At 43.1% G+C, this 23594-nt stretch overlaps 1 protein-coding gene across 1 annotated transcript; it reads right to left on the bottom strand.

Moving 5' to 3' along the window:
* Window positions 1-9618: 9618 nt before the first annotated feature.
* LOC147890798 (bet1-like SNARE 1-1) lies at window positions 9619-22614 on the bottom strand. The gene is made up of 5 exons (XM_087389594.1): window positions 22462-22614; window positions 21712-21862; window positions 21517-21573; window positions 21301-21360; window positions 9619-9837 (listed from the first exon to the last, which is right to left on the bottom strand). The coding sequence occupies exons 1-5, from the start codon at window positions 22473-22475 to the stop codon at window positions 9748-9750; spliced, it is 372 nt and encodes a 123-aa protein (XP_087245720.1). The 5' UTR covers window positions 22476-22614; the 3' UTR covers window positions 9619-9747.
* Window positions 22615-23594: the final 980 nt, after the last annotated feature.

Genomic DNA, 23594 nt, shown 5'->3' with positions numbered 1-23594 from the left:
GGGACATCATGGAGTCGATGGGCACTATGACAGCAACTGCATGTTCACATGCAAAACAACCCACCCTAACCTCAACAATATCAACTAGCATCCATTCCAACATATAGGCAAGCGACACGCACCACCAGCTCCAAGATTGAATCTGGTCCGAGCCCAAGCTTCGGAGGTGAGTCAAAAGTCCACATCCACAACAATATGCAAGAGCACCAAATCCCCCTCCTCTACTAGTTCCACTACAACAACTTCAAGCCGAGGAAGTAAATCCACAATTTCAATATGAGGCTAAGTGTAGCCGATATACTATGTGGAAGGTGTAGAAGGATTGATACTAGTCTATGCGAATCAAGTTTGACCAAACATATATCGAGCACCAATCAAGTACTACACTTGTGGAGAGAATCACCGAATCACAGAGTGTCCCCATCATGGTAGCCCCACTACTTTCCAACCGCTCTACAGACACTATGGCATCATCCATGCTTGCATGGATTGTCCCCTCAACTCCAAACCCCCGCAACAAAATGAGGCTCAAGCAAAAAAGCTTCTCCTAAAGAAACGACAAGCACCAATTCCTCCACCAAGCAAAGAAGTGCCAAGTACGTCAACCTCTAGTTTAGATTGACCTGTCAATGAAGTTTCCTACCCTAATGCCAAATTGGATCATGCTCGATTTCAAGCACTCTTACAATGGTTGGAGAAGGAATAAGCCCAATTTGAATCTGCAAAGCAAGTGCAAGAGTCGATGCCTGACTTGGCTCCACCAAGTCAAAGACCTTGCAAAAACCTTTGGAAAGTTCTTTGAGTGGTTTTTTGCAAGCTGAGCAAAAAGACGTTTTTTGACGATTCCCTTATTCCTTTTGATGACTATGACTGAGAGTCCAAAATGACTTGTAGAGGCAACTATTGCCTGTTTTTGGTGTCCATTGCATTCATGAGTTCAAAAACCCCTTCATTCTTGAATTTGGGATCATTTCGTTGGATTTCTGACTCATTGTGTTTGCTTCAAAGTTTTTTTCTGCTAGTGTCTTGGAACTCAAGTTTGGAGCAACCATTCGTAGATCTGTAAACTTTGGTGTACTCATCAAGAGGTCCTAAAACTTTTGTGTTGCTCATCATTCGCACTTCGATGGTGTTAACAAACATATCAGTTTGCAAAAACGTTTTTTGGTCTGTGTGTTGGACCCATTGATTCGAACCACGGTTTCCAAAATCGTCTATTCCATTGCATTCTAGAGGCCCAAAAACCCCTACTTGTCAACTCTTGCACAATTCCATGGAGATTTGGAGAAGTTTCGTCTCTCTAAGATGTCTAATCATCTGTTTCTCTGTCAAAATCCATTCAAAGGTTCAAACCTTTTATTTTTTATTACAAGTCAATTGCAAGGGTTGACTCCCCGTCCATTGTCGGGATTTTGGAGTTCCAGCGGAAGAGAGATATTTGTAGATTATCTTCTTGAGTCTGATTATGCAATGACACCCATGTTTTGAGGCATTTTAGGTCCTATTTTTAGTAGTGGCCATTGCCATGGGGCCGTGATTTTGGGGACATACCTTATGCAAATCACTTTGGTTGAAGTTTGAGCCATGTGTACTCATTCGTTGTTTGCATTGAGTTATAGTGGATGCTTTATTGGCCATTTGGATGCATGGACATTCTTGTTGACATTCTTGTTGGATGTGATGATAGGCCCAGATTGCCTTGTAGGATGCTCTTTTGATGGACTCTTTGCACATGGATACTTTTTTATACTGACAGGACAATTGTGACATATTGCAATGGATGCACAGGTTGTGCTATGCTCTCTTGTATGAGACATTGTTGATGCATATGCCCATGGACAGTGTTTATGCTTGAGGCATTTGGCTTTTATTGGCATTGGGTTTGCCATTGTTTTGTCATTGCAAGTTGACATTTTCTTTTGGGCCAGATTTTCTCATATGGATGCATAGTATATGCACATGAGTCAGATGCATTTTGATGCTTTGAGCTTTGAGATTTTGGTGATATTACCTTCCATTATAGCGGACATATTTGGGTGCACCTGGTATTTTGTGTGATTCTTTCTTGCAGGTACTAGCATTTGGTATTTTGCTTTATTTGCATCATGGCATCCTCTTCCATGTCTAAAAAGAAGGTTTTCAACATTAAAAAGTTTTATGGGATAGATAAGGGATGTGCTTATTCAAAAGAAGTAGATTAAACCCTTGGAAGGGATTGCAGCTAAGCCTGCAGCTATGTCTGAGCATGATTGGAATGAGTTGGATGCATTGGCAAAGTCTACTGTTAGACTTCATCTTGCAAACTCACTTTATTTCATAGTAGTAAATGAGTAGACTATGGCAAATTTGTGGAAGAAATTATGTGCCACTTATGAGAAGGAAACTACCTCTAATAAAGTTTACCTCATGAAGAGGTTGTTTGAGCTACAGATGAAGGAAGTGGTCTCCATTGCTTCTCACTTAAAGCTTAGAAGCTAAACTTTGATGCGGAGACTAAGGCAATATTCCTCTTGTCTTCATTGTCATCCTCATGGGATACCTTCCGTATAGCTATCAGTAACTTTGCACCAAGTGGAGTAATGAAGTTTGATGATGTTGTGGGTAGCTTGTTGGCCAAGGAGCTTAGAAGGAAGTCTATGGATGGCAACAAGTAAGATGCAACCTTAAATATACAAAGGGGAAGATCACAGTTTAGAGGGAAGTCCCAAGAAAGAGGGAAGTCTCATAGCAAATCTAGGGCATCGAACATTGAGTGTCACCACTGTGGCAAGAAGGGCCACATGAAAAAGGATTGCCACAAGCTGAAAAGAGAGCAAAAGGATAAGAAAAATAATCCAAATTGGGGTGCAAATAAGTAGGAAGAGAGTCCCAAGGAGGACAAAGGAAAAATGAAGATCGAGGAGATCAATGCAATCTCACTGATAATAGTGGCAATGACATTCTCTTCATGTCTAGTCTACATGCATACTCGCTTACCACTTCAAACGATGCATATTCCCAGAATTTTGGATTCTGGTGCTTCACTCCATGTTACTCCCCATAAAGAATGGTGCTCCACTTATGACAATGGAAAGACAGGTTGTATGCATCTTGGAAATAACTATGCATGTGACATAGTGGGAGCAGGTGGTGACACAAAGTTTTAGTTTGCAAATGGGTCTGCATTTGTTTTGAAAAATGTGAGACATGTGCCTAAGCTAACCAAGAGTCTTATTTCAATGGGACAGCTAGATGATGTTGGTTTTCAAACCACGTTTGATTTTTAGAATTGGAAAATTCAGAAGGGCTCTATGGTTTTGGCAAGAGGTGCCAAGTGTGAGACTTTATATCCCTTACGTAAGAAAACAATACAACGTCTGTGCTCAACAAATAACAGGATCTCGTATGCAAGAGAGAAAAGCTGATATTATGGAGAATCAAAGATTTGATTACTGTAAGACTAATACAATAGATGGCGTTGCCTCCCAGCCATGCGCTCCTGTGTGAGAAGCTTCGATGGCGTGCTGGAAATAGTAGATAGGATACCTAGCTCTGGTAGACCTGCGCAAAATAGGCTCACTTCCAGGTGCTCTCAAAACATCCCTGGTCTTCCTTACTCCAGGTGTAACAATAGAAGGAATACCCAACTCATTATCAATGCTTTGTTCTGAGCCACTAGATTCACCATCCACATAAGAGTGACCTGCATTCACATCAAACATGGGCTGATCTACCTTCTCTATACAACTGGTCTATCTTTTTTCTACTTGATCAAGCCTGAGATGGAATAATCACCATAATCAATTCTACAAAACCTAAACATACAGGTGCTCCAAGTAGATAAAGATGATTGTGCCAAACCCTACTACTATAACCTATAGGCATCATTGGGATGTGAGTCTCTCATGCACCCAAACTCTCACACAAGGGGTATGGCTATTTTTTTAAAAGCAATTCTTAACAAAATTCACATGTATGGGATGTGAGCAAGGCAATACATTGTGCTCTCTTGCGGAATTCAGAATGAAAATCTATCGGATTCCAGATGTTAATGATGAAGTGATTCATGCCTTACATGGAAGACCGCACCAAGAAACATAAACCTATCTACCAAGGTGTCCTTTTACGGCACTGGAGGGATCAAGGAGTGGCTATTTTATTACATCGGAGTGACCAAAACTTGAATTGATGCATGGGGTTGCTCCATTGCCAAATATCACTGAGGGTCTTGTTTGCTTGTTTTTCTTTGCATTGCTCCTCCTCTCATAATCTCCTATCGAGCCTTTTACGATAGATTGCTTCATTTCTGATGCAATATCTACTTCGTGGTGGGACAATAGCCTCTACTCACACTATTTTGAAGGTGCAATATATATCATGGAATGGGCCACGTGTCAGGATATTATGGATAGGGAGAAGACTTCACCGGCCAACTTTGTGCATTCATTTGAACTAAAGGTGTAAAGTACCCTCCAAAAGCTATAATCTCTCAAACGCATTCCTATCTCGATCCTAAAAATTCTGTCTCACACAAAGTCTCTCTTGTCATCATAAATAAGATTTGACATATGTATTTAAGGAGCTCAAAGAACTAGAGGAGTATCTGGGCTCCTTAAGGGTGGCCTTTAACAAGGAAGCATGCATATTTTGAGCTTGTCACAGTGGACGGTCTTTCTATTCATTTTCATCATGTCATCTTGGTGACCTCTTTAAAGAGTCCCTGGCGTTCCTCCTCCTCCTAAACATGGTGCATTCAATCTAACCCATGCACACTTTAGCTAATGTGATGTTGATAGTGCAGGCAATGAGGTCCTTGGTTTTTAGGGGCATGTTGGAGATCAATTGTTTCATAGGTGCTCACAGAAGAACGATTCTCATTCCATAAATGAGCCACACGAAGCTAAAGCACCAAGTGGAATTTATGTACATTGGTCACCTTCTGCTTCACATATTTATGCAAATAAGTACAACATGTCACTGTTAATTGAGAGATGTGAAGTGCACATTCTAGCTAGTTTCAACATGCAAGATGCTCTGAGTGTCTTAGAGCTTACTACCAAGTTGAGTTTTGCCAATGCCTTGAAGGAAGCAGCGATGAGGACAATTGTGCTCAATTATGAGAGGCTCTTATTCTCTCAAGAATACAAGAAGTTTCCTATAAAGAACCCGCTCATGGCTATCAAAGTGTCCCAAAGGGTGATGAAGCGACAAAATGACCAGAAAGTAGGAATGGCACACCTGCTCGCAATAAGAAGCCAATTAAAACATACAGCCAAGAGGCTTCCCAAAACTTCGATAGATTCTACGTGAAGAATAAATATTGGAGGTCACAAATACCTACACTTTTTTTGCAAACATATTTATTAATTGTATGAAAACCTCTGAATTTATGCATCGCTATCTCCAATTTTATCAACTTGGAGGGTTTTTGAATTGCTCAAAAAACTTATTTTTGTGAACACATGATGGGACTCTATGGAAGACCACTTGGTTAGTGTTTGTCTACTTAAGATACTATTGCTACAATGCCGTTGCTTAGAGGATCATAATCCTTGATGTTGTCCATCCCAAGTTTGTGTGATTGTGTGAATGGTGCCTTGCGTGTGTGTGCTATCATTCGATGAGACACAGGAGAAAAATTGAAGCGCTGTTGAATGTCTGGATAGCAGATGTAGTTAAAGTTTTGGGCTAAATGTTTTTCTCCTTAGTAGAGATGTTTGGGGTTAATCCCCCTTTTGAACGTTTATGCAGAAAGTGGATAGCAGATTTAGTTTTGGGATAAAAGTTTTTCTCCTTAGTAGAGTTGTTTGGGGTTAATCTGCCTTTTTGTAATCAAGTCCTCTTTTTTGGGCTCGAGTGTTTTTTATTATTATTATTATAAAAGAGCATTGAATTTGGACCATTGATTGGGGTTGGGAAAGCACCCAAAAAAAGTGTGGCTTATTTATGCATTTCCCAACCTTCACCTTTTTTGGGGATAATGTTTTTACCTTCACCCACCTATGTGCATCATGTCACAGTGTGGAGTCCACCGATCATGCAAGTTAAAGTTTTGAAGGGGTGGATTAATATTGCAAAGCAACATTCACCTTAACCTTATACCAAAAGAAACTCTCCATACATCCTAATCACTCTATGAAGACTTTTTGGCACCTTGTGACCACCTGCATTTTTAGGAAAGAGTCACTCAAGCCTAGTCATGGCTTAAGCCTAGTTATGTGGCCCTCCACATCTGTGCAAAATCCATTGGTGCAAGTGGAAAATTTTGTGCTACATTATCCCACTTATATGGTCGCTAACTTGGTTCATGTACCAATTCAATGCATGTGCAAACTCAATGGTTGCTAGCATGTGCCAACTCAATGCATCTCGATTACCTCGCATCTTATGGCGATGTTAAACAAGAATCCTCTTCCAACAAGCCCTTTTCCTTGCTTTTGCAAGATAGCTCCTCATCATTCATATTAGATTCTCTTTCTTTCCATCTCAACTCCAAATTCATCCTATGTGACATGATAATGGAGGCTTCTATTTTACGTTTCCCAAGTCGTTGCTGCTCAGCATTGTCTTCTTTATCTTGAATTTTAAAGCACCATGTCATCTTTTTATTGCTCCAAGATCATAGCTTTGGGACCATGTCCTTGTGAGGTCAATCCTGATTGGAACTTCTATTTTCCCCTATTAAAGCCTTCTTTTACTTTTATTTAGTCAATCAATCAATGTCTTACTCTTTAACTCATCACAATCTCCTCCTTTCATGCCAATTAGGATATTGTATCGTTTGTTTTGCCAAATTTCATTTCCTTAAATTTCAAATGGAGATATTATCTTCTCCAAATGCTGTGCTACAAATTGCAACTCATAGAGCAATAGAAATAAGAGTTGGAACCAGGCAAAGATGATTTAAGAGGAGCATGTTCAAAGAAGAGAAAAAGGAGCGTGTTCTAGCAGTTCTTTTCTGTGCTAGAAAGAGAGAAGAAACTAATGGAACATATCAATAGAAAGAGAGAGAAGAAAAAGTCTACCAATATCATCTCTACAGAACCACATTCTAGGAACCAAACCATAAAGGGCATCAGCTAGAACTCAAAACCCAACCATATAGAGAGCAATATGCTCACGTTGGAGCACCGAAGGACATAGAGAAGACACACAGTCCAACCCTGGGTCAATAGACCTCCGCATCCCATACCATGAAAGCCCCATCCACGAGGGATGCATCGACCATGCCTCTACTAGATTGTCAAGTTTTGATTGATTTTCCCCTTTCTGAGCATATATCCACAGTCCACATGAAAATTTAGCACACATGCCTTATTCCCTTCTAGACCTCCATCAAGATATATCACTCTCATCCTAACATAAGCATAAACATACTATACATTACATCCGAATGGAGGTTTAGGATCTCAAAAAGGGCATTGGAAGGAATATGTTAAGAAAGAGATTAAGAATGGACCAAGAGACCCTACTATAGTAAGCTCATGAGATAAGGGTCTTCTAGCATTTACTCAATTGACATGAATATCATCTAGCTTGGCCCTTGGATGGAGGTGGATGGTGGATGGAGGTCGATGGATCAAAGGCTTAGGATGCCCAAAGTGGAAGGAAGGAAGCTTTGGTGGGCTCCATTTAGCAAAATCTAACGAAAGGGAGGTACATTAATGAGGGAGAAGGCACCCTATCTTGTGGACCATTACATCTTGGATAGATACATGATGGAGATGGAAGATTTAAGTGAAGCGATGAGATTGAGGCACATAACAGAGGGTCAATATCAATCTCCTCCCTTGGACTCTCTTGCAAATCCATGACAAAGATTAAAGAGTCTCTAGTCTTTGATCTCCTCCCCTAATTCCCTTGCAAACCCATGGCTAAGATTAAAGCGCTTCCTCCTTTGATCTCATCACTTGAATCTATTGCTTTGATGGATGGCTGAAATTGCTTTGCCTCCTATTTTGATTTTGTACATAAGATCTTCGCACTCATCAAGGGTTTATTTTTTATCCCTCTAATCTTTGATGGTATGCCTTAGACCTACACCTTCACGTAATGAGTTCAACAACAAATTTGAATGCATCCCTTGGCTTTAAGATCAAATCAATGGCTAGGAGTGAAGATCATGGGTCTCAACTATGGGTTAGAGGCCTCATTACATAAATGCTAAATGCCACCTCAACATGGAATGGTCCCATAGAGACAAACATTCCATAGAGACAAACATTCCAATTGGGCCACCTCCCAATTCCTAAATATTAGGAAACACTAATCCAAGGAGGACCCTCCTCTGTTTTGCATTGGCCATTACGAGAATGGTAGAAATTAAGCCCCCTATCTCAACAAAACTTTTACTTGGTTGTGACTAAAATGAAAATCAAATTCTTTCATAACTCTATGGAATGGTCCCATAGAGACAAACATTCCAATTGGGCCACCTCCCAATTCCTAAATATTAGGAAACACTAATCCAAGGAGGACCCTCCTCTGTTTTGCATTGGCCATTACGAGAATGGTAGAAATTAAGCCCCCTATCTCAACAAAACTTTTACTTGGTTGTGACTAAAATGAAAATCAAATTCTTTCATAACTCCATCCATCTAACCTTTCTTCCTCTCAAGTAAAGATTAAACAAAAGGTCCATTATTATTCATACCCTTGAAAGTTGAGTATTGTCTCCATACCTAATTATTGCATACAATTCTATCAATTGCTTTAATACTTAGTTGAGCATCACTAAAAAAAATCGAAGGCATGATATTATTGCATACAATTCTTTCAATTGCATGTAATACTTCAGTATCACTCAACAATTTACTCTCATCTCTCGGCCCAAATAAGAGGTTTTTATGATGATCAATGGCTAGCATAGGTGTAGTGGTAACCTGATGCTTCAAAGTCTCCAAATGATCATTTAACTCTTATTCCAACTTACAATTGTTGCTCTTCCTTACTAAGTTGTCATGGGAAGGCATAATTCCGAATATGATTGTTATAAAGCCTAGGAAGAACCATATTTGTAAAACAATTTGAGGAATAGGTCATTCCCATAACTTCCTAACCTTTGCACCATCAATACAATTATATGGCTTAGATGCAAGACCTCCCACTTTAAAGTCACATTTGAATCTTTGGCAAACAATTTCTCTGACTTGGAATATCCAACACAATTCTAAGATGGGTATCATGCTCCACCAATATCATATTGTAGACTAGGATATTATCAAGCGTCACTGAAATCTTGGACAATCAACATTGAATATCCAACCTACACGCTAGTTGTGATGCAGCATGCCGTTTTAAGAATCACAATATACATATATAGAAACACTAGGGGCTATGATGCTGGTTGGGTGCCGATGTGTGGGGAGTGGGGGAGGGGAGACACACAATGAGAGAGTAGGGGTGAAGAGAGAGAGAGCACTCTAAAGTGCACACTTTTCACTCCGGAAGAGCAAGAACACATACGTAAAAACGAGCCACAAACACCCAAAAAAAAGGGTGTGGAGTTGCAAATCACCTGCGGATTGCAGTAAAATTGCATACATTGTCCAATTTGAAAGTGGGCAAATTTACTCACAAGCAGAACTTTTTAGCCTTCAACAATGTAGAATAACCCACACAATACTAATCCACTAGAAATTAACCTTGCAAATATCATGTATTGATTTCCTACAATATTTCCTGCAGTATATAAATGATGATTCCCCAAAGCAAGCAAGCAATACAATACGATGCTCTTCAACACACTTTTGTACGATTGTAGTATCTTCACTTGCTCAATATGTAGATTAGAAGGAATAGTGCCACAAATGATGCCACCAATGTCAACAAGCTTCTTCCTGCTTTTGACTCGAACACCTATCATTACCAGTAGAGTAAGATCTCTCTCTCTCTCTCTCTCTCTCTCTCTCATATCATCATAATCATAATCATCATTACCTCTTTCTCTGTGCAAACCTGCAAGTTTGTGGCGGGGATGAGCAACAAATATGGAGCTCATGCTTAGTGCAAAGAATTACATGCAGACATTAAAAAACTTCTACCAAGGAAAAAGCTTAAGATTCCCTTGAAAATGGTGCACAAGACAATCTATACACGCAGTATATGAGTGGGAAATACACAGTCCAAGGAATACCTTTTCGTTATTAGTTTTCAGTTTTCACGATACCTGCACAAGACAATCTATACAAGCAGTATATGACTGGGAAATACCCGGTCCAAGGAATACTTTTTCATTATCAGTTTTTACTTTTCACTGTTAATATAGAACCACATTTTAAAAAAGCATCATAAGGTGATTACGATGGTCTTAGAGATTAAACAAAAGCATTCCTGAAATCAAAAAGGCTGGCCAATGTCTCCTCTACTTATATTTCATCCTGTAAATAGCACATTGTAAACGAACAAAATTTACGACTCCTACATGCATGATGTAACGCTTTTTTATATTCTTCACACAAATCCCATCCTACTTGGGCATCTTGGTGCAGGCGTTTTCAGGCTATTCTCCTCTCTCTCTCTCTCTCTCTCTCTCTCTCTCTCTCTCTCTCTCTCGCTCAAAAGCGCGCACAGTGCACGCACATGCACAACTTTAAAATATACTCTTTAACATTTTCAAAAACCAGGACCCGTTATTGCAACAACTTACATTGTAGGTTACACTGTCAAAGACAGTCTGCAGGATGCTGCCTAACCCTTGTTGGAAATACAGTAGTCACCTCCCCATTTGTAAGCCCCCAAATAAGGAGAGCGTGGACCAAAGAGAAAAACAAAAGGGGGTGCCACATGGGCAGCACCTCACATCAAACACAAGAGAGGCCTGGTACAAGGCAGATCTGCAGAGGCTGCTACCACGGGCCCTGGAAGAGGTGCTGTAGGACAGGCAGGGATGTTGACCTTAGAAAGCCGGCCACCTGGCCAGAGAAGTACCCAAGGGTGGGGCGCAATATGGGCTGTCCTTAGGGCCTAGCAGCAGCAGAAGAGGGCCAGGTAAGGGCCCTTATATAGGACAGGAGAGGCAGACAACCAGGCCGACCTTTAGATCATCTGTTTAGTGCTGCTAGTCGGCTGGGCAGTCTGCAGAAGTCAGTCGGTCCATATCCCCCTGCTGGTCCGTATTTTTGGCTGGGCCTTGAGCCCTATAAAAGGGGGCACTTGGGCCCTCATAACACATCAGATAGGAGCAGCGAAGGACCTTCCCTTGGGCCTAAATTCAGGAGGTGAAGGGAGCACAAGGAGCTGCAGACTAAGAGCTGGGAGACCTGCCCACCTAGGCTGGTCTCCAGACAGTGCGGTGGAAGGGACCCTTTGGACGGAGAGTCTACTTAAGCTCAGTGGAGCACATGGGCTCAAAGATGTAGAGGTGCCAGTAGAACCTTTTGGTATTGCATCTTGTCCAGCTTGTGGACGGACGGAAATATATAAGTGTTGCTTCTATAAATGTCTTTGAGCACAGCTTGCACGCACATGAATGGTTGTGAAGTACACACATGTTGCTAAAGCTTGATAGTGAAACACTTCCGCTGGACCCATTTATCCGTCTTCTGCTGTGGGATACCCTCTGGTGGGATTTCAATTTCTAACATGGTATCAGAGCCTGACGGAAGTTCTTGGGAAGTGGAGCTTGAAGGCAAGGACCTTGCTGAAGGACGACCTTGATTCATTGCTTGGAGGATTTAGCTTCAGTGTCTAAAGGATCACACCTAGGCGAGAGACTCAAGTTCAGGCAGGCGCTTGAAGGATTGTACCTAGGTGGGAGGCTTAGGTTCAGACAGGTGTACAACACTCTAAACGCTTTACCTCTTCCAGTTCATTATCATGGCCAATAGATACGAGATCCCAAATTTGGTGAGACAGGCAAAAAATGAAGGTTTGGAGCCACTTGGTGTTGAGGGAGTCGTGGGGGATTGCGACAGAGACAGAGCAAGACACCGTAACTACTCCAGCCACATCATGGCAGATCCAAATGCAGAACCTTTGGCCATTATTGTGGGTACGACAATGGATATGTTGCTGCCTCATATTCAGATGGCGAACACTTCTTTCAAGGCCTAGACAACATTGAGGGATATGTCTGAGCTCGACAATAAGTCAAGGATCTTGGACCATAGAGCTGTACGGCATGAGGATGAATAAAGAGGAATCGGTACAAGAACCCATCACCAAGCTGAAGGTGGTGCACGGTCAACTAGCGACAGTTGGTCGAAGGACGAGCTCGACCAGGATGACAAGGCTGTTGCTGGGAATGCTCCCTCAGAGCTATAGTAGTTTTGTGACTTAGATGATTGCATGGCATAGGGCGGCGCCGATGACTTTCGAGGAGCTGGTTCCATTACTGCTGTACAGCAAGAAGCTCACAACGGTACAAGTAGGGATGGGCCCTGATAGCTTAGGACAAGAACAAAGGCAAAGGCCAACCCAACTCTGACGACGGAGCGGACTCTTCATATGAAGACAACAAGAAAAAGAGAAAGAAAGAAAGTAAGTGCTTCTACTGCGATGAGCCATGACATTTTGTGAAAGATTGCAAAAAGATGCAAAAAGAAGAAGGCTGATCCGAAGAAGAAGGGTGCCTGCGCGGAGTCAAAGGAGTCAGCTCAGCTGGTGACTTCGAAACTTTTCTTGGTGGCAACTCCGAGTGCTGCTGAGATTAGACATGTAGACCCCAGTGTGACTGTCAGAATGTCAAAGATTGAGGATTGGTCAGAAGAGGAGTAGGGTCCTTTGTGAGGGTGATGGACAATGATGAGTGCCTGGAGTCATCTGGGTGCTTGGCTGGTGTTACTGAAGCAGAGGGAGATTCAACGACAAGACTTGAAGACTCAGGGTCAGCCAGAGGCTATAACTTAGAGGGGGACAACAATACAGAACCACAGTTGGAGCTTGACGGTCCAGGTAATCTGGATTTGTGCCTGGGATATGATGTCTCCGGTATGTTGTTTGGTTGCAGACTAGCCAGACAGAGGATTGGTTAAAACAGACCTTGAGAGCTTGGTGCCTGGAGGATTTCAGGCTGTTCATCCATCATGGGGGGACAATTGGAGGATGCTGGTACCTGGTGAGCTCGAGTTCAAAGGCCAGTTCGTGATTGAAGGTGGTGGTGTGAAATTGGAACCGGACCTGGCGGAGCAGAAGCCATTGGTTGAAAAGCTAGGAGAAGACTATGATGACGCTAAAATATTCGAGAGGGCTACGATACAAAGCTACTAGAGCATCTTCATCGACTGATTTGGATTGGGCCAAAATGGGTCGGTGAGAGGGGGTGTTGGAAATATAGTACAAGAGAAGCCTGGTACAAGGCAGATCTGTAGAGGCTGCTGCAGAGAACACACAGGGCCTGGAAGAGGAGCTGCAGGACAGGTAGGGATGTTGGCCTTGAATGGCCAGAGAAGTACCCAAGGGTGGGGCACAATATGGGCTGTCCTTGGGGCCTGGCAGCAGCCCAAGAGAGCCAGGTAAGGCCCTTATACAGGGCAGGAGAGGCAGCCAACCAGGCCAACCTATAGGTCAGTTGGTTGGGGCTGCTTGTCGGCTGGGCAGTCTGGGAAAGTCGGCCAGGAGGGTCAATTCATATCCCGCTGCTGATTGGTATATTGGCTGGGCCTTGCACTTGGGCCCTCATAACACATCAGATAGGAGCAGCACCCTTGGGCCTATATTCAGGAGGCAAAGGGAGCACAAGGAGCTGCAGACTAAGAGTAGAGAGAGCTGCCCACCTAGGGCTTGTATCCAGACAGCAAGGTGGAAGGGATTCTTTGGACAGAAAGTCTACATATAAGCTCAGTGGAGCACGCGGGCTCAGAGATCTAGAGGTGCCAGGCATATAGTAGGAGAACCTCTTGTCGTCCTGTATCTTGTCCAGTTTGTGAAACATATAAGTGTTGCTTCTATAGTCTTTGAGCACAGTCTATTTACTGGCCTGCACACACATGAATGGTATGTTGATTCATGGTTGTGAAGTACACACATGTTGATGACTCTTGATTCCATAGTGAAAAACATCCGCGTGTAATTCCTGTGCCCATCTATCAGTCTTCCGCAATAGAATACCCTCTGGATTTCATTTTCTAACAACCCTTGATTATCATTCTACAAACATCCACAACTGAAGATGGGTCTCTCAAGCATGAAACCCATCTGCACTCAATATTCTCCCTAATCTTTCTTTAAGAAAGAATGTTACCCCCTTATAGGACTAACTAAGGCTTAACCATGACTAGGAGATCTAGGGTCAAAGCGAAATAACCAAGAAAATTCTAACCCAGAGTTGACCTGATTATGCCATTGCGACAGCTTCACTCCAAGGGATAAGACCTATGAATCAAAAGCATAGATTTAAATATCATACGCATCAAAAAGAGCTTTATGCTGTTGTACATGCATTGCAGAAATTCAGGCATTATTTTTATGTTCTGATTTTGTGGCGTGTGGATAACACGTCTCTTAAGTGCTTTTACAATGCTTCAGATTTACGTGGTCAAAGAGCAAGATGGTTTCGATTCAAGATACATTACAGAAGGAGTGTGATAATGACAAATGCCTTGAGCCATTGAGGCATGCCAGATAAACTAAATGGTTTAGTGCACATGGAAAAGAAATTCAAGTTTAGTAGTCCATTAGAGATAGTCTCTTATTTCGAAAGCACAAAGTCTGCATATCACATGCTCAAGACATGAGGAAAAAATCATTTTCGAGTATCATAACCTTTGCCTCTTGATATAGAATGAACATTGGCCTTCGTCCAATAGGATTTCTATTGGTGGACAAGTTGAACATTATGTTTGGGAAATGTTTGGAATGCTAAGTCAATAATATTCTATGACAAGGTGGATTTGTGCATCCATTCGAACAAAGACTACAATTACTCCTCCACAACTTTATTGAAAAGTTGTTTATTTTATAGAGATTACTAACTAAGATCGCTAGTGATCGGGATCCGAACTTTATGCGTCATTTTTGGCGTGGCATGTTCAAGAAATCAAAATCTGAGTCATACGATTACCCTGATTCCAGTGTATAGCTGAAGCCTCTGAGTCATATCCTTAAGGATCTGCTGTGAGTTTCTCTCTCCAAAGCAATCTAAGTGGGACGAGTTCCTTCACATTGCATGTAACAATGCAAAGCATTATGCTGCTAAGTTGAGTCCATTCATGGCTTTATAGCCTAGTAGGCTTCAAAACATAAAGGTTCAAGCTGCTGCTGATTCCTTGGAATTGTAGTAGGATATGTTGCAATTTGCAAACCAGAACCTTCGTACCAGAACCTTTGTACCGTTCAAGATAGAACTCTATGCAAATCAGAATAACTCACTTCATAGAATTCTGAAAGATTCCACGAACTATGTGAAGTTTACAATCAACACATTATGACAGGCCTTATCATGTGGTTCACATAATCAATGGCATTGCTTGTGTTTCCTCCCAAAGTGAGAATACATGTAGTTTTTCACATTACCTAAAACAGGTATTAAGACGTTGTTAACAGTTTGATTCCCATTGGAGCCTCGTTCACTTGGAGGACCGTTAGTGTCCATCCCTTATGAGCAAAAAGCAGTTCTAGATTATTAAAAGGTCTCTTAGGATTAAGATAGTTCTTGAGCTTCTTATCAAATGGAAGGAGAGGACAAGTAATGACAACTCCTAGGAGAATGTCGCACCTAAACAACAGTTCCTGATTTCCTTGCCCAAAATTCCTAGTGTAATTTCGTGGTGGCAGAAATGTATGATCCTAGTTCATAGCATGAGTTGGATTGGGTTAGGTCCAAGCAAAGGACTCATCAAAAGAGATCAAGAGTGAGTTTAGTCTCTACCAAGTACATGGGTGTCCTTAAGTTAGGGAAACGTCTATATAATGAGCTAGGCCCTCATTTATGGGATCCCATTATTGGAAATATGGACCTTGGTGTGGTCCTAACCCCCTCGTGGCACCTTGGTAATGTGGATATTGGAGGGGTATTAGGCCCCTTGGTGCGCAGATATTGGGGAGAAATCCCATAAGTAAATATGTGATGTAGGTTTGAGACCCTCCTCACTATCCCAGCCAACTCTTTTTGGGGTAGTGGGGAGGCTAGGAGGCGGGGGTGTGGGACCTTTGTACTAGGCGCTCCATTGGCTGCCATGTGGCAGCATCTGGCAATGGAAGGCACATTTCCAACACCTATGGGGTGAACCCCCCAGGGTACTAGGCCTAGATCCCAACGCCTAGATTGCTGGACTCCTACGATATGGGACACAAGGATTGTGGCTGTGGACATAGCCTGATGCTTGGCTGAATTCTTTTACTAGATCTACGCTAGGAGTAGAGCTCACCAACTATCCTAAAGAAGGTCCTTGCTAAAACACATCGGTTCTACAAGTTAGAACTAGGACAAAGCACAATATTTGTTCTTTCAAGGAAGCCCCCATGTCAAAGGTCATCTAATTGAGTTGGGCTCCATCTTGGGCTTAGGCCAAGGCTGCTCAATGCTAACAATCTTTGATGCATGGAGATGAAGCATGGACATGTGCGAAGTGGATTGTGAGGACTACCCTCGTAAGGTGTTATACTAACCTTTCCAAAATGAATAATTGCAAAAAAATAGAGGTAGTGCACATTATGGAAATTGAGGATAAGGGGCCCAAATCTCTCTCTCTCTCTCTCTCTCTCTCTCACACACACACAGAGGAAATAGACAGGTGGGTTTGCTAGATTTTGCTTCTGACTCTCTCGCATAGTACCGAAGCTAGATCCATCATCCAACAAAGCTTGGACTAGTGAGGAGTTCAGCACATGCACCACATGTGACAGGATATGGGCGACACTTGTGTTGGAGGCTGTCTATGATTTGATTATATCTAATGGCCTCCAGAGATGGCCATCATCTGGCAGGCTCACTTGTTTCCCACACAGCGGAGGCAAGTATAGTGGTTTATCTAATGGGTCCCCTCGCCTTTGTATCACGGATACGCCCTAGACCACATCTTCACCCGGAGGGCTATCATTGAGGAGGCAAGGTCAAGGCACCAAAAAGCCTATGTTTGCTTTGTAGATTTCTAGAAGACATTCGACACTATCCCACACTCCCTCATGATCAGGAGACAATACCACAGGTCGTGATTTGGGGGGTGATGAGCCTATACGAGACCTCAATCTAATTGGATTGAGGGCAACATCACAGTGAAGAAGGGATGTCCCCTTTCACCGACTCTCTCCGGGCTCTACATCGATGACATCACATCCTTTATCAACCACCTAGGAGACGAGGGGGCACTATTGGCTAACTTGATGATACAGATACTACTATATGTGGATGACAGCCCTCATATCATCTTCAGCACAGGGGTGGAGGCCCTAAAGAGAGAGACCTGACAATTAGCCTTGGGAAGACCAAGGTTACGTGCTGTGCTCCACTGACATAGCTTCATTTACGAGGTGAGCCACTGGAGATAGTGCAATCCTACTTCACAGGGCCAATTTTCAAGATGGTCCATGTTGCCAAGGCACGACTCATACAAGGACACGGAGCCAGTGCTTTCAGGTACACTTTCAAGACCCCACTGGGTTTTTGATACCCTAGTGAGATGTATGCAGCACCTTTTTAGGAGAGTGATCTCTCGACAACAGACCACAGGAGATTTGAGCGACTACAGGTGATCATGGGATCTACGATGATTCGGAGTGAGCCCCTAGTCTCTCATCAAATGGTACAGGTAGAGCTCACCATGACTCCGCTTCAAATTGATGCCATCTTAAATGTGATGACTTTCCTCACAAAGTTCGGGCCTTACCCCACTAACAACTATCCAGGCTAGCAGAGATCAGGGTCAGCATAGCATGGTACGCACACGTGTCCACATGGTTTACCGATTAGGGTATTCAGATGGACCGGCTTCCCCTCTTTCAACACAACATGGACGCACCACCCGTGTTGAGACGAGATTAACATTATCACATCGTTAGATATCCTCCAGCTCTACACATCTCGGACTTGGGGATGGAACTAGGAGTTCTCTACCAAGATCCATTTTTATCACGACCACTTCTTGAGAGTACCGGAGGATGGTCCCATCACATGAACCCTATACCTATAGGACAAAGAAGTCTCACATGCACTAGGATTGCCATTGGGCAGATGCGGGTCTTACGGATTGAGGTAGGAAGAGCAACAAGCACACCGGGGAGAGCAACAAATCTATGGACTATGCACGCTAGGGGAGGGCGAGACAGAGGAGCATATTCTGTGCACCTGCCCCGCCTACTATGAGGTTTGGGGGACGATATCACTACCTCTTTCAAGAGGGGCACGGATTTGGTCACTCTCAGTGTTGGTCCACTTAAATGACCAGGTCTGTGTCGGGCTCTATCTAATTGAGATGCAACGACACAAAGAGAGAGACTACTGAAACAGATCAATCAATAGTACTAGGTGACCGTGCCACAAGAGGCCGGGGTAGACCGAGCACAGCAACATGTCACAAGTTTTTATGCCTTTGAGTCAGCTCAAAGACAAATTGGAGTGGAGGAGGAGGAGCTAGCTGACATGAGAGCGATATGCATCAGCAGGGAGAGGCGACACGATGTTGCCGAGCTAGTGACGTAGAGAACCCACACGGCACAGAAAGTGACTAGAGCACGCATGATTGAGGTTCGGTCTATCTTAGCTCCCCTCAGTAGGGACCACCAGAGACAAGGCGTCACTCTCGACATAGACCATTTAATACAAAGATCGAGGAGCCCACGTCCCTTGCCACAACGAGAGAGAGCTCGACATGCGCAGAACCAAGACACCCTTGCAGCTCACCATAGAGCTCCCACGGCATAGGGTTTGGTCAAAATTTTTAGTTTATATATCAATAGAAACGGCACCGGGTTTGAGCTTCAGCTTTCAGCTTTGAGTTTCAAGCTTTTGAGTTTTTAAGCTTAGCATAGCACTCAGCAAAGGCTTCTATGAGTTTCTTCTCTTGTTGTACTTTGTCCCATAGGCCCGTGAGGCTTTCCGAGGACGTTAATATTTCTTTCTTTTTTTCTCCCTACCTCCCCCCCCCCCCCCGAGGCTTTTCGAGGACGTTAATATATCTTTCTTTCTCCCTCCCTCACCCCCCCCCCAAAAAAAAAAAAATTCCCTCATCCCGTGCAGCCCGTCTTACTCATCCCTCAGCCCGCAGGTCGCCATGCTTCCAACAAACGGTACCAATTGCTAGGTCGTCGCAAACCAAAACCAATTCACCGTCTCACTTTCTGCTCTAGGGTGTCATTTGCCGCTTCTCCAAGTCATCATCAAGCAGCACCAGTTCGGGTCATGCAGGCAATTCCAGCTCCAAATAGTCTTCAGCTTCAAGTTAGGGTTCGAAAACACTTTCAATCCGACACAATTTTGCCTCTTCAGTTCAGTTCCTTTCACAGCAATCATAGCAGCAGCCTCTTTTTCCTCTTTTCCTAGCCCCGTGTTCCCAACCCAGCCCGGGGGTCAGTCTCAGTCAGGATAGTTTTAGAAATGGCCAAACTGCAACAATGTAGTTCCTCTTCGAAATCCCACCCCTCAGCAGCAAAGATCAGCAAAGGTCACTATTATACAGTGGCAGTTTTGACACCTTCCCCGTATGCCATTACAGCGAGAGGGACTCAATCGACCCATCTTCAACCTCAAGGACAGATTTTCTTTTTAGAGCAGGAGGTGCATGAGTTAAAACTGCAGTTGCCAGCTGTGACAGCATGAATTCAGGTTCTTGAAGGACCTGGCAAGCAAGCACTAATAGAAGAGCCTATGAAGACCTTCTCCCCCTACCCCCAACTAGTCTCTACAATCAAAGATCTAGTTGGCACTGAAGTACAAACAATTAAGGAGTGGTTGTGGAGGTGGATACAAAGGCAAGTAAAACTAGAAGACATTAAAGTTCTCTCTCAAGCTAGACGTGACAATGCAGTGAAGATCAGAATAGGGGGCTCCCTAAAGCCTTAAGGATGGTACAAACAGGACTCTTTCAATGATGCTTTAGAACATATCAAAGCAGCCATGCCTAGCATCGAATGTACGGTTGATGATGAAGATGCCAGAGCAACTCGTATCCAGCATTCCAGACCATTACACTTAACTCACAAGATTTATAATCAGTCATTTGATTTGATGGGGAACCAGGAGCAAAGAACAATTTCTGGAAATAATTTTGGCATTCATCTTGGAGATCAGAGAAAGAGTGCGTCCAAGAGCCATCTACCTTCCTTACCCTTAGACATGAGTTTTTCTTTCGAGTAGCATGCAGGCCCTGGAAGAAGGCTTTTGATGAGCAGCCCTTATCCATGAGGGGCTTCATTCTTGCTCTAATCTGCCATTTGTGCAATTTCCTCTGATCATTATCAGTCAGTTTGATCCGAACATGTGAAAGGGAATCATTTTCTGATTCAAAGAGAGGCCTTAAATGTGAAAATTCAGTCAATTGTTGTGCTGTCTTTTTTGCCCATTTAACCTCATTCCTCCATTTAGTCATATGCCAGTTTCCATACTCCCTAGTGACATTCTGTATACGAGAGACAAAACTGTCCCAAGCATAATCCATGTCCTCCTGGGCATGCAAAGGCAAGGGATGAATTGCAAGTCTGATCATTTGCTGGAAATAGTGATGCCAAGCATAGCTACTATATTGGGTGGTCCATGTGTCACAATCCAATATGTCCATACAAGATAATGAGGCACTTAAAGCTTCCTCTAAGAAGACGTGTCATGGACAAAAGGTAATGTGATGGACAAATAGGTGGATACATGCATGATTGCTCAACCCTACTGGGGCAAAGGTGTGGGCACGTGCACGCACACACACAATAATTCTTCTCCAACAATCTTTCAAGTTTACACGGACTAAGGTATGGATAGTTGAGGAACTCACATGAGCTCAATTGAAGCAAAAGGCAACAGAATTAGCCAAGGTTAAGGCTGCTAGGAAGAACGGAAAATGGACAGTATACCGTGAGGGCGTTGCACCCATCAAGGAGTTTATATCCAAATCAAAAGACTCTCAGTCTTAAACTGATGTATGGCCAAGCATGCTTTTGTTTTTTAGACTATATGTAGTTACTCTAAATAATGGAGTTGCTTTTTGCACTCCTTGGGAGCTGCCATGTGCTCTCCCTAAGCGGATGTATTAGCTGGCTTTTTAGACCTTCAATATACTCTCTCTCTACGCCCCTCTCTCTCTCTCTCTTTATAGGCCTGCAAGGCCTCACAAAGACGTTAATAGATCTCTCTCTCTCTCTCTCTCTCTCTCTCTCTCTCTCTCGCACACACACACACACGTGAAAGACAAGCAATGAAAGCTCATCAAATAAAGTCTTCAAGATCAGGGCGCTTACTCTTTTAAACCTATCAACTGTTCCAGACAGCATGCTCCTTGATGCATCCATATCATTTCCCTGTTGAGGCAATGCCAAACTCAAATAACCATAAGAAAAAACAAATGCTGCAAAAGCCTAATAAATCACCACAAAGTATGCTGCTATATGAAATGAATTCAGCTTCATTTCCAAACAAAAAATGATCATCAAGTGCAAAGGCAAGAGTAAACATACCATCCGATCCAACATTCGACTCTGGGACTCAACCTCTTCATGTATATCTGTAGTTAACTGCTCAGCAAAATGCATGCGTCAGGTTTGGAAACTTGGTAAGTACAGCAGTGTACTTCTATGAAAACAATTGAAAAGAAAGGATTAAAGCAATGCCCCAAAACTCTGGCATTCACTTTAGAAGGGAGCTGCACATACCCTCTTCAAAATGCTCACTCTGTCCTGCAGTCCATCCACATCTCTGTCGTTGTCCTGCTCAGATATTTCAAGAGTGGCATAGGATGATGATGCCCGATTCACACCCTCTTCCAATCCATCAAATAAAGAATTGCGAGTACCTCGATAATCCCTGGACAAAGGCCACAACAAGCATGTAATTGCCTAGAAGAGAGAGGAGGACGGCGGAGATCTTATTGTATGAATATCGAAGACTGTCCCAATTCTTCTCGTGGATATGACTTTCCCAATCCCACCGGAGATGTTTTCAAAGCACCAAATTTATCTAGTTGATTACTAAAGCAAGATCGAAACATTTTCACGGTGAGAAGCTAGTCAGCAAGAGTGTCTGTCAGGAAGGAAAGATGGAAAAAATATCAGTGAGAAGCTAATCTGCAGACGCATCAATCAGAACAGGCCCGGGAGTAGGAATACAACAATGTTAGCTTGGCAATTAAGACGATCGTCACGTCGGAGGGGCCACACAGAGAGAAACAGGCACAGATGCTGTTGAACCACGGGGGAAAATGAAATGTCCGAGATTAGTAAGATCACCTGAACGGAGGACATCACTCGAAGGAGTCTGCGAGGAATGCAAGCAGAAATGGGAAATACGGGCGCAAGATCTAACTGAAAACCGTTACGACAAGGGGCAGGGATGGGCGAAGAAGAGTAATTACAATCTGTGAACCAGATCCACATCAAAAGGGGGGAAAGAGATGGGGAGCAAACCTGCGAGAATTCATGAGGAGGTGATGGAGCTCCGGAGGATTCTGTGCAGATGATGTTGAAACGAAAATCTGTGTTTAACAAACAAACAGCAAGAACACCAAAAAGACCAAACGAAGCAGAAGCGTCTCCAATTTATTCCATCTATCTTGGCATATATCTATATATATATATATATATATATCACAGCAACACTACAACCCCCCGCTCCCGCCCCCCCTTACCCTTGGTCCTCTTCTTTGACTCCAAACCACAAATCAAGGGGGCATGGCTTCCTATACTCATCGAGCTGCGGTGTAGGAACACTCTCTTGAGGAGACGGAGAGAGCCACCGGCACTTCATACGTTCACACGTGGGGTCTAAATTGGAGCTCCAGTGCTGAAATGAATCCCTGGAGATTAGCCTGAGCACCCAGATGTGCTGACACCGCCATCGTCACCTGAGCGGGCGAGAACATGCCCTACAAGAGCATCCCCATGCTCTCGAAATCGACACGCTATTGTCATGCCACATCGTCGGTCACCTATTATTCTCATGTTGAGTTTTGCACCTTTCGCCTGGAATGGTGCTAAGCACTAAGAGTGAAAAACCAATCAATGTTAAGCGTGAATTCAGGGCAACGTGAATTCAAGAGGCATCCTTCAATCAGCGAAAGGCCAATATAGCCCATATTGAATGGAGACACCATCGTGTCTCAAAGAACAAAACCTTCGAGTGAACTGACGTGTTGGGCTCTTGGCATTGTGCTCCACAATGCGATAATGCCCTCTAAGCATTGCACTTTTCCTGAGAGTTGATTCAAAACTAAAATGCACAGTAGAAATCTACAATTTTGACAACACTTAAGAATACAACCATCTTAAAATATATGTAGCACGCCAAATTGAATATCATTAATGCGTTGTGTGTCTATTGAAACTTACATGGTGGTTTGCCTCAATTTGCAACATTGATGTTAACAGGTACATATCGCCTAGTTGCTTCTAATTTTAATGAGATGCTAGGAAAATCAAAGGAAATATATAAGTAGTGTAGTTATTTGGTGAATGTGAATTCAAACTGTGTGATTGTACTATGTTTAGATTTGGCTCAAGTGTGTTGTTGCTACACTTGCGGTTCCAAAACATCATATAGA

This window comes from Dipteris shenzhenensis, chromosome 18, assembly GCF_047967505.1.
Source record: "Dipteris shenzhenensis isolate YYH24624 ecotype China chromosome 18, Dip_SZ_1.0, whole genome shotgun sequence".
NCBI lineage: Eukaryota > Viridiplantae > Streptophyta > Polypodiopsida > Gleicheniales > Dipteridaceae > Dipteris > Dipteris shenzhenensis.
This window is presented reverse-complemented; position numbering and strand designations above follow the sequence as displayed.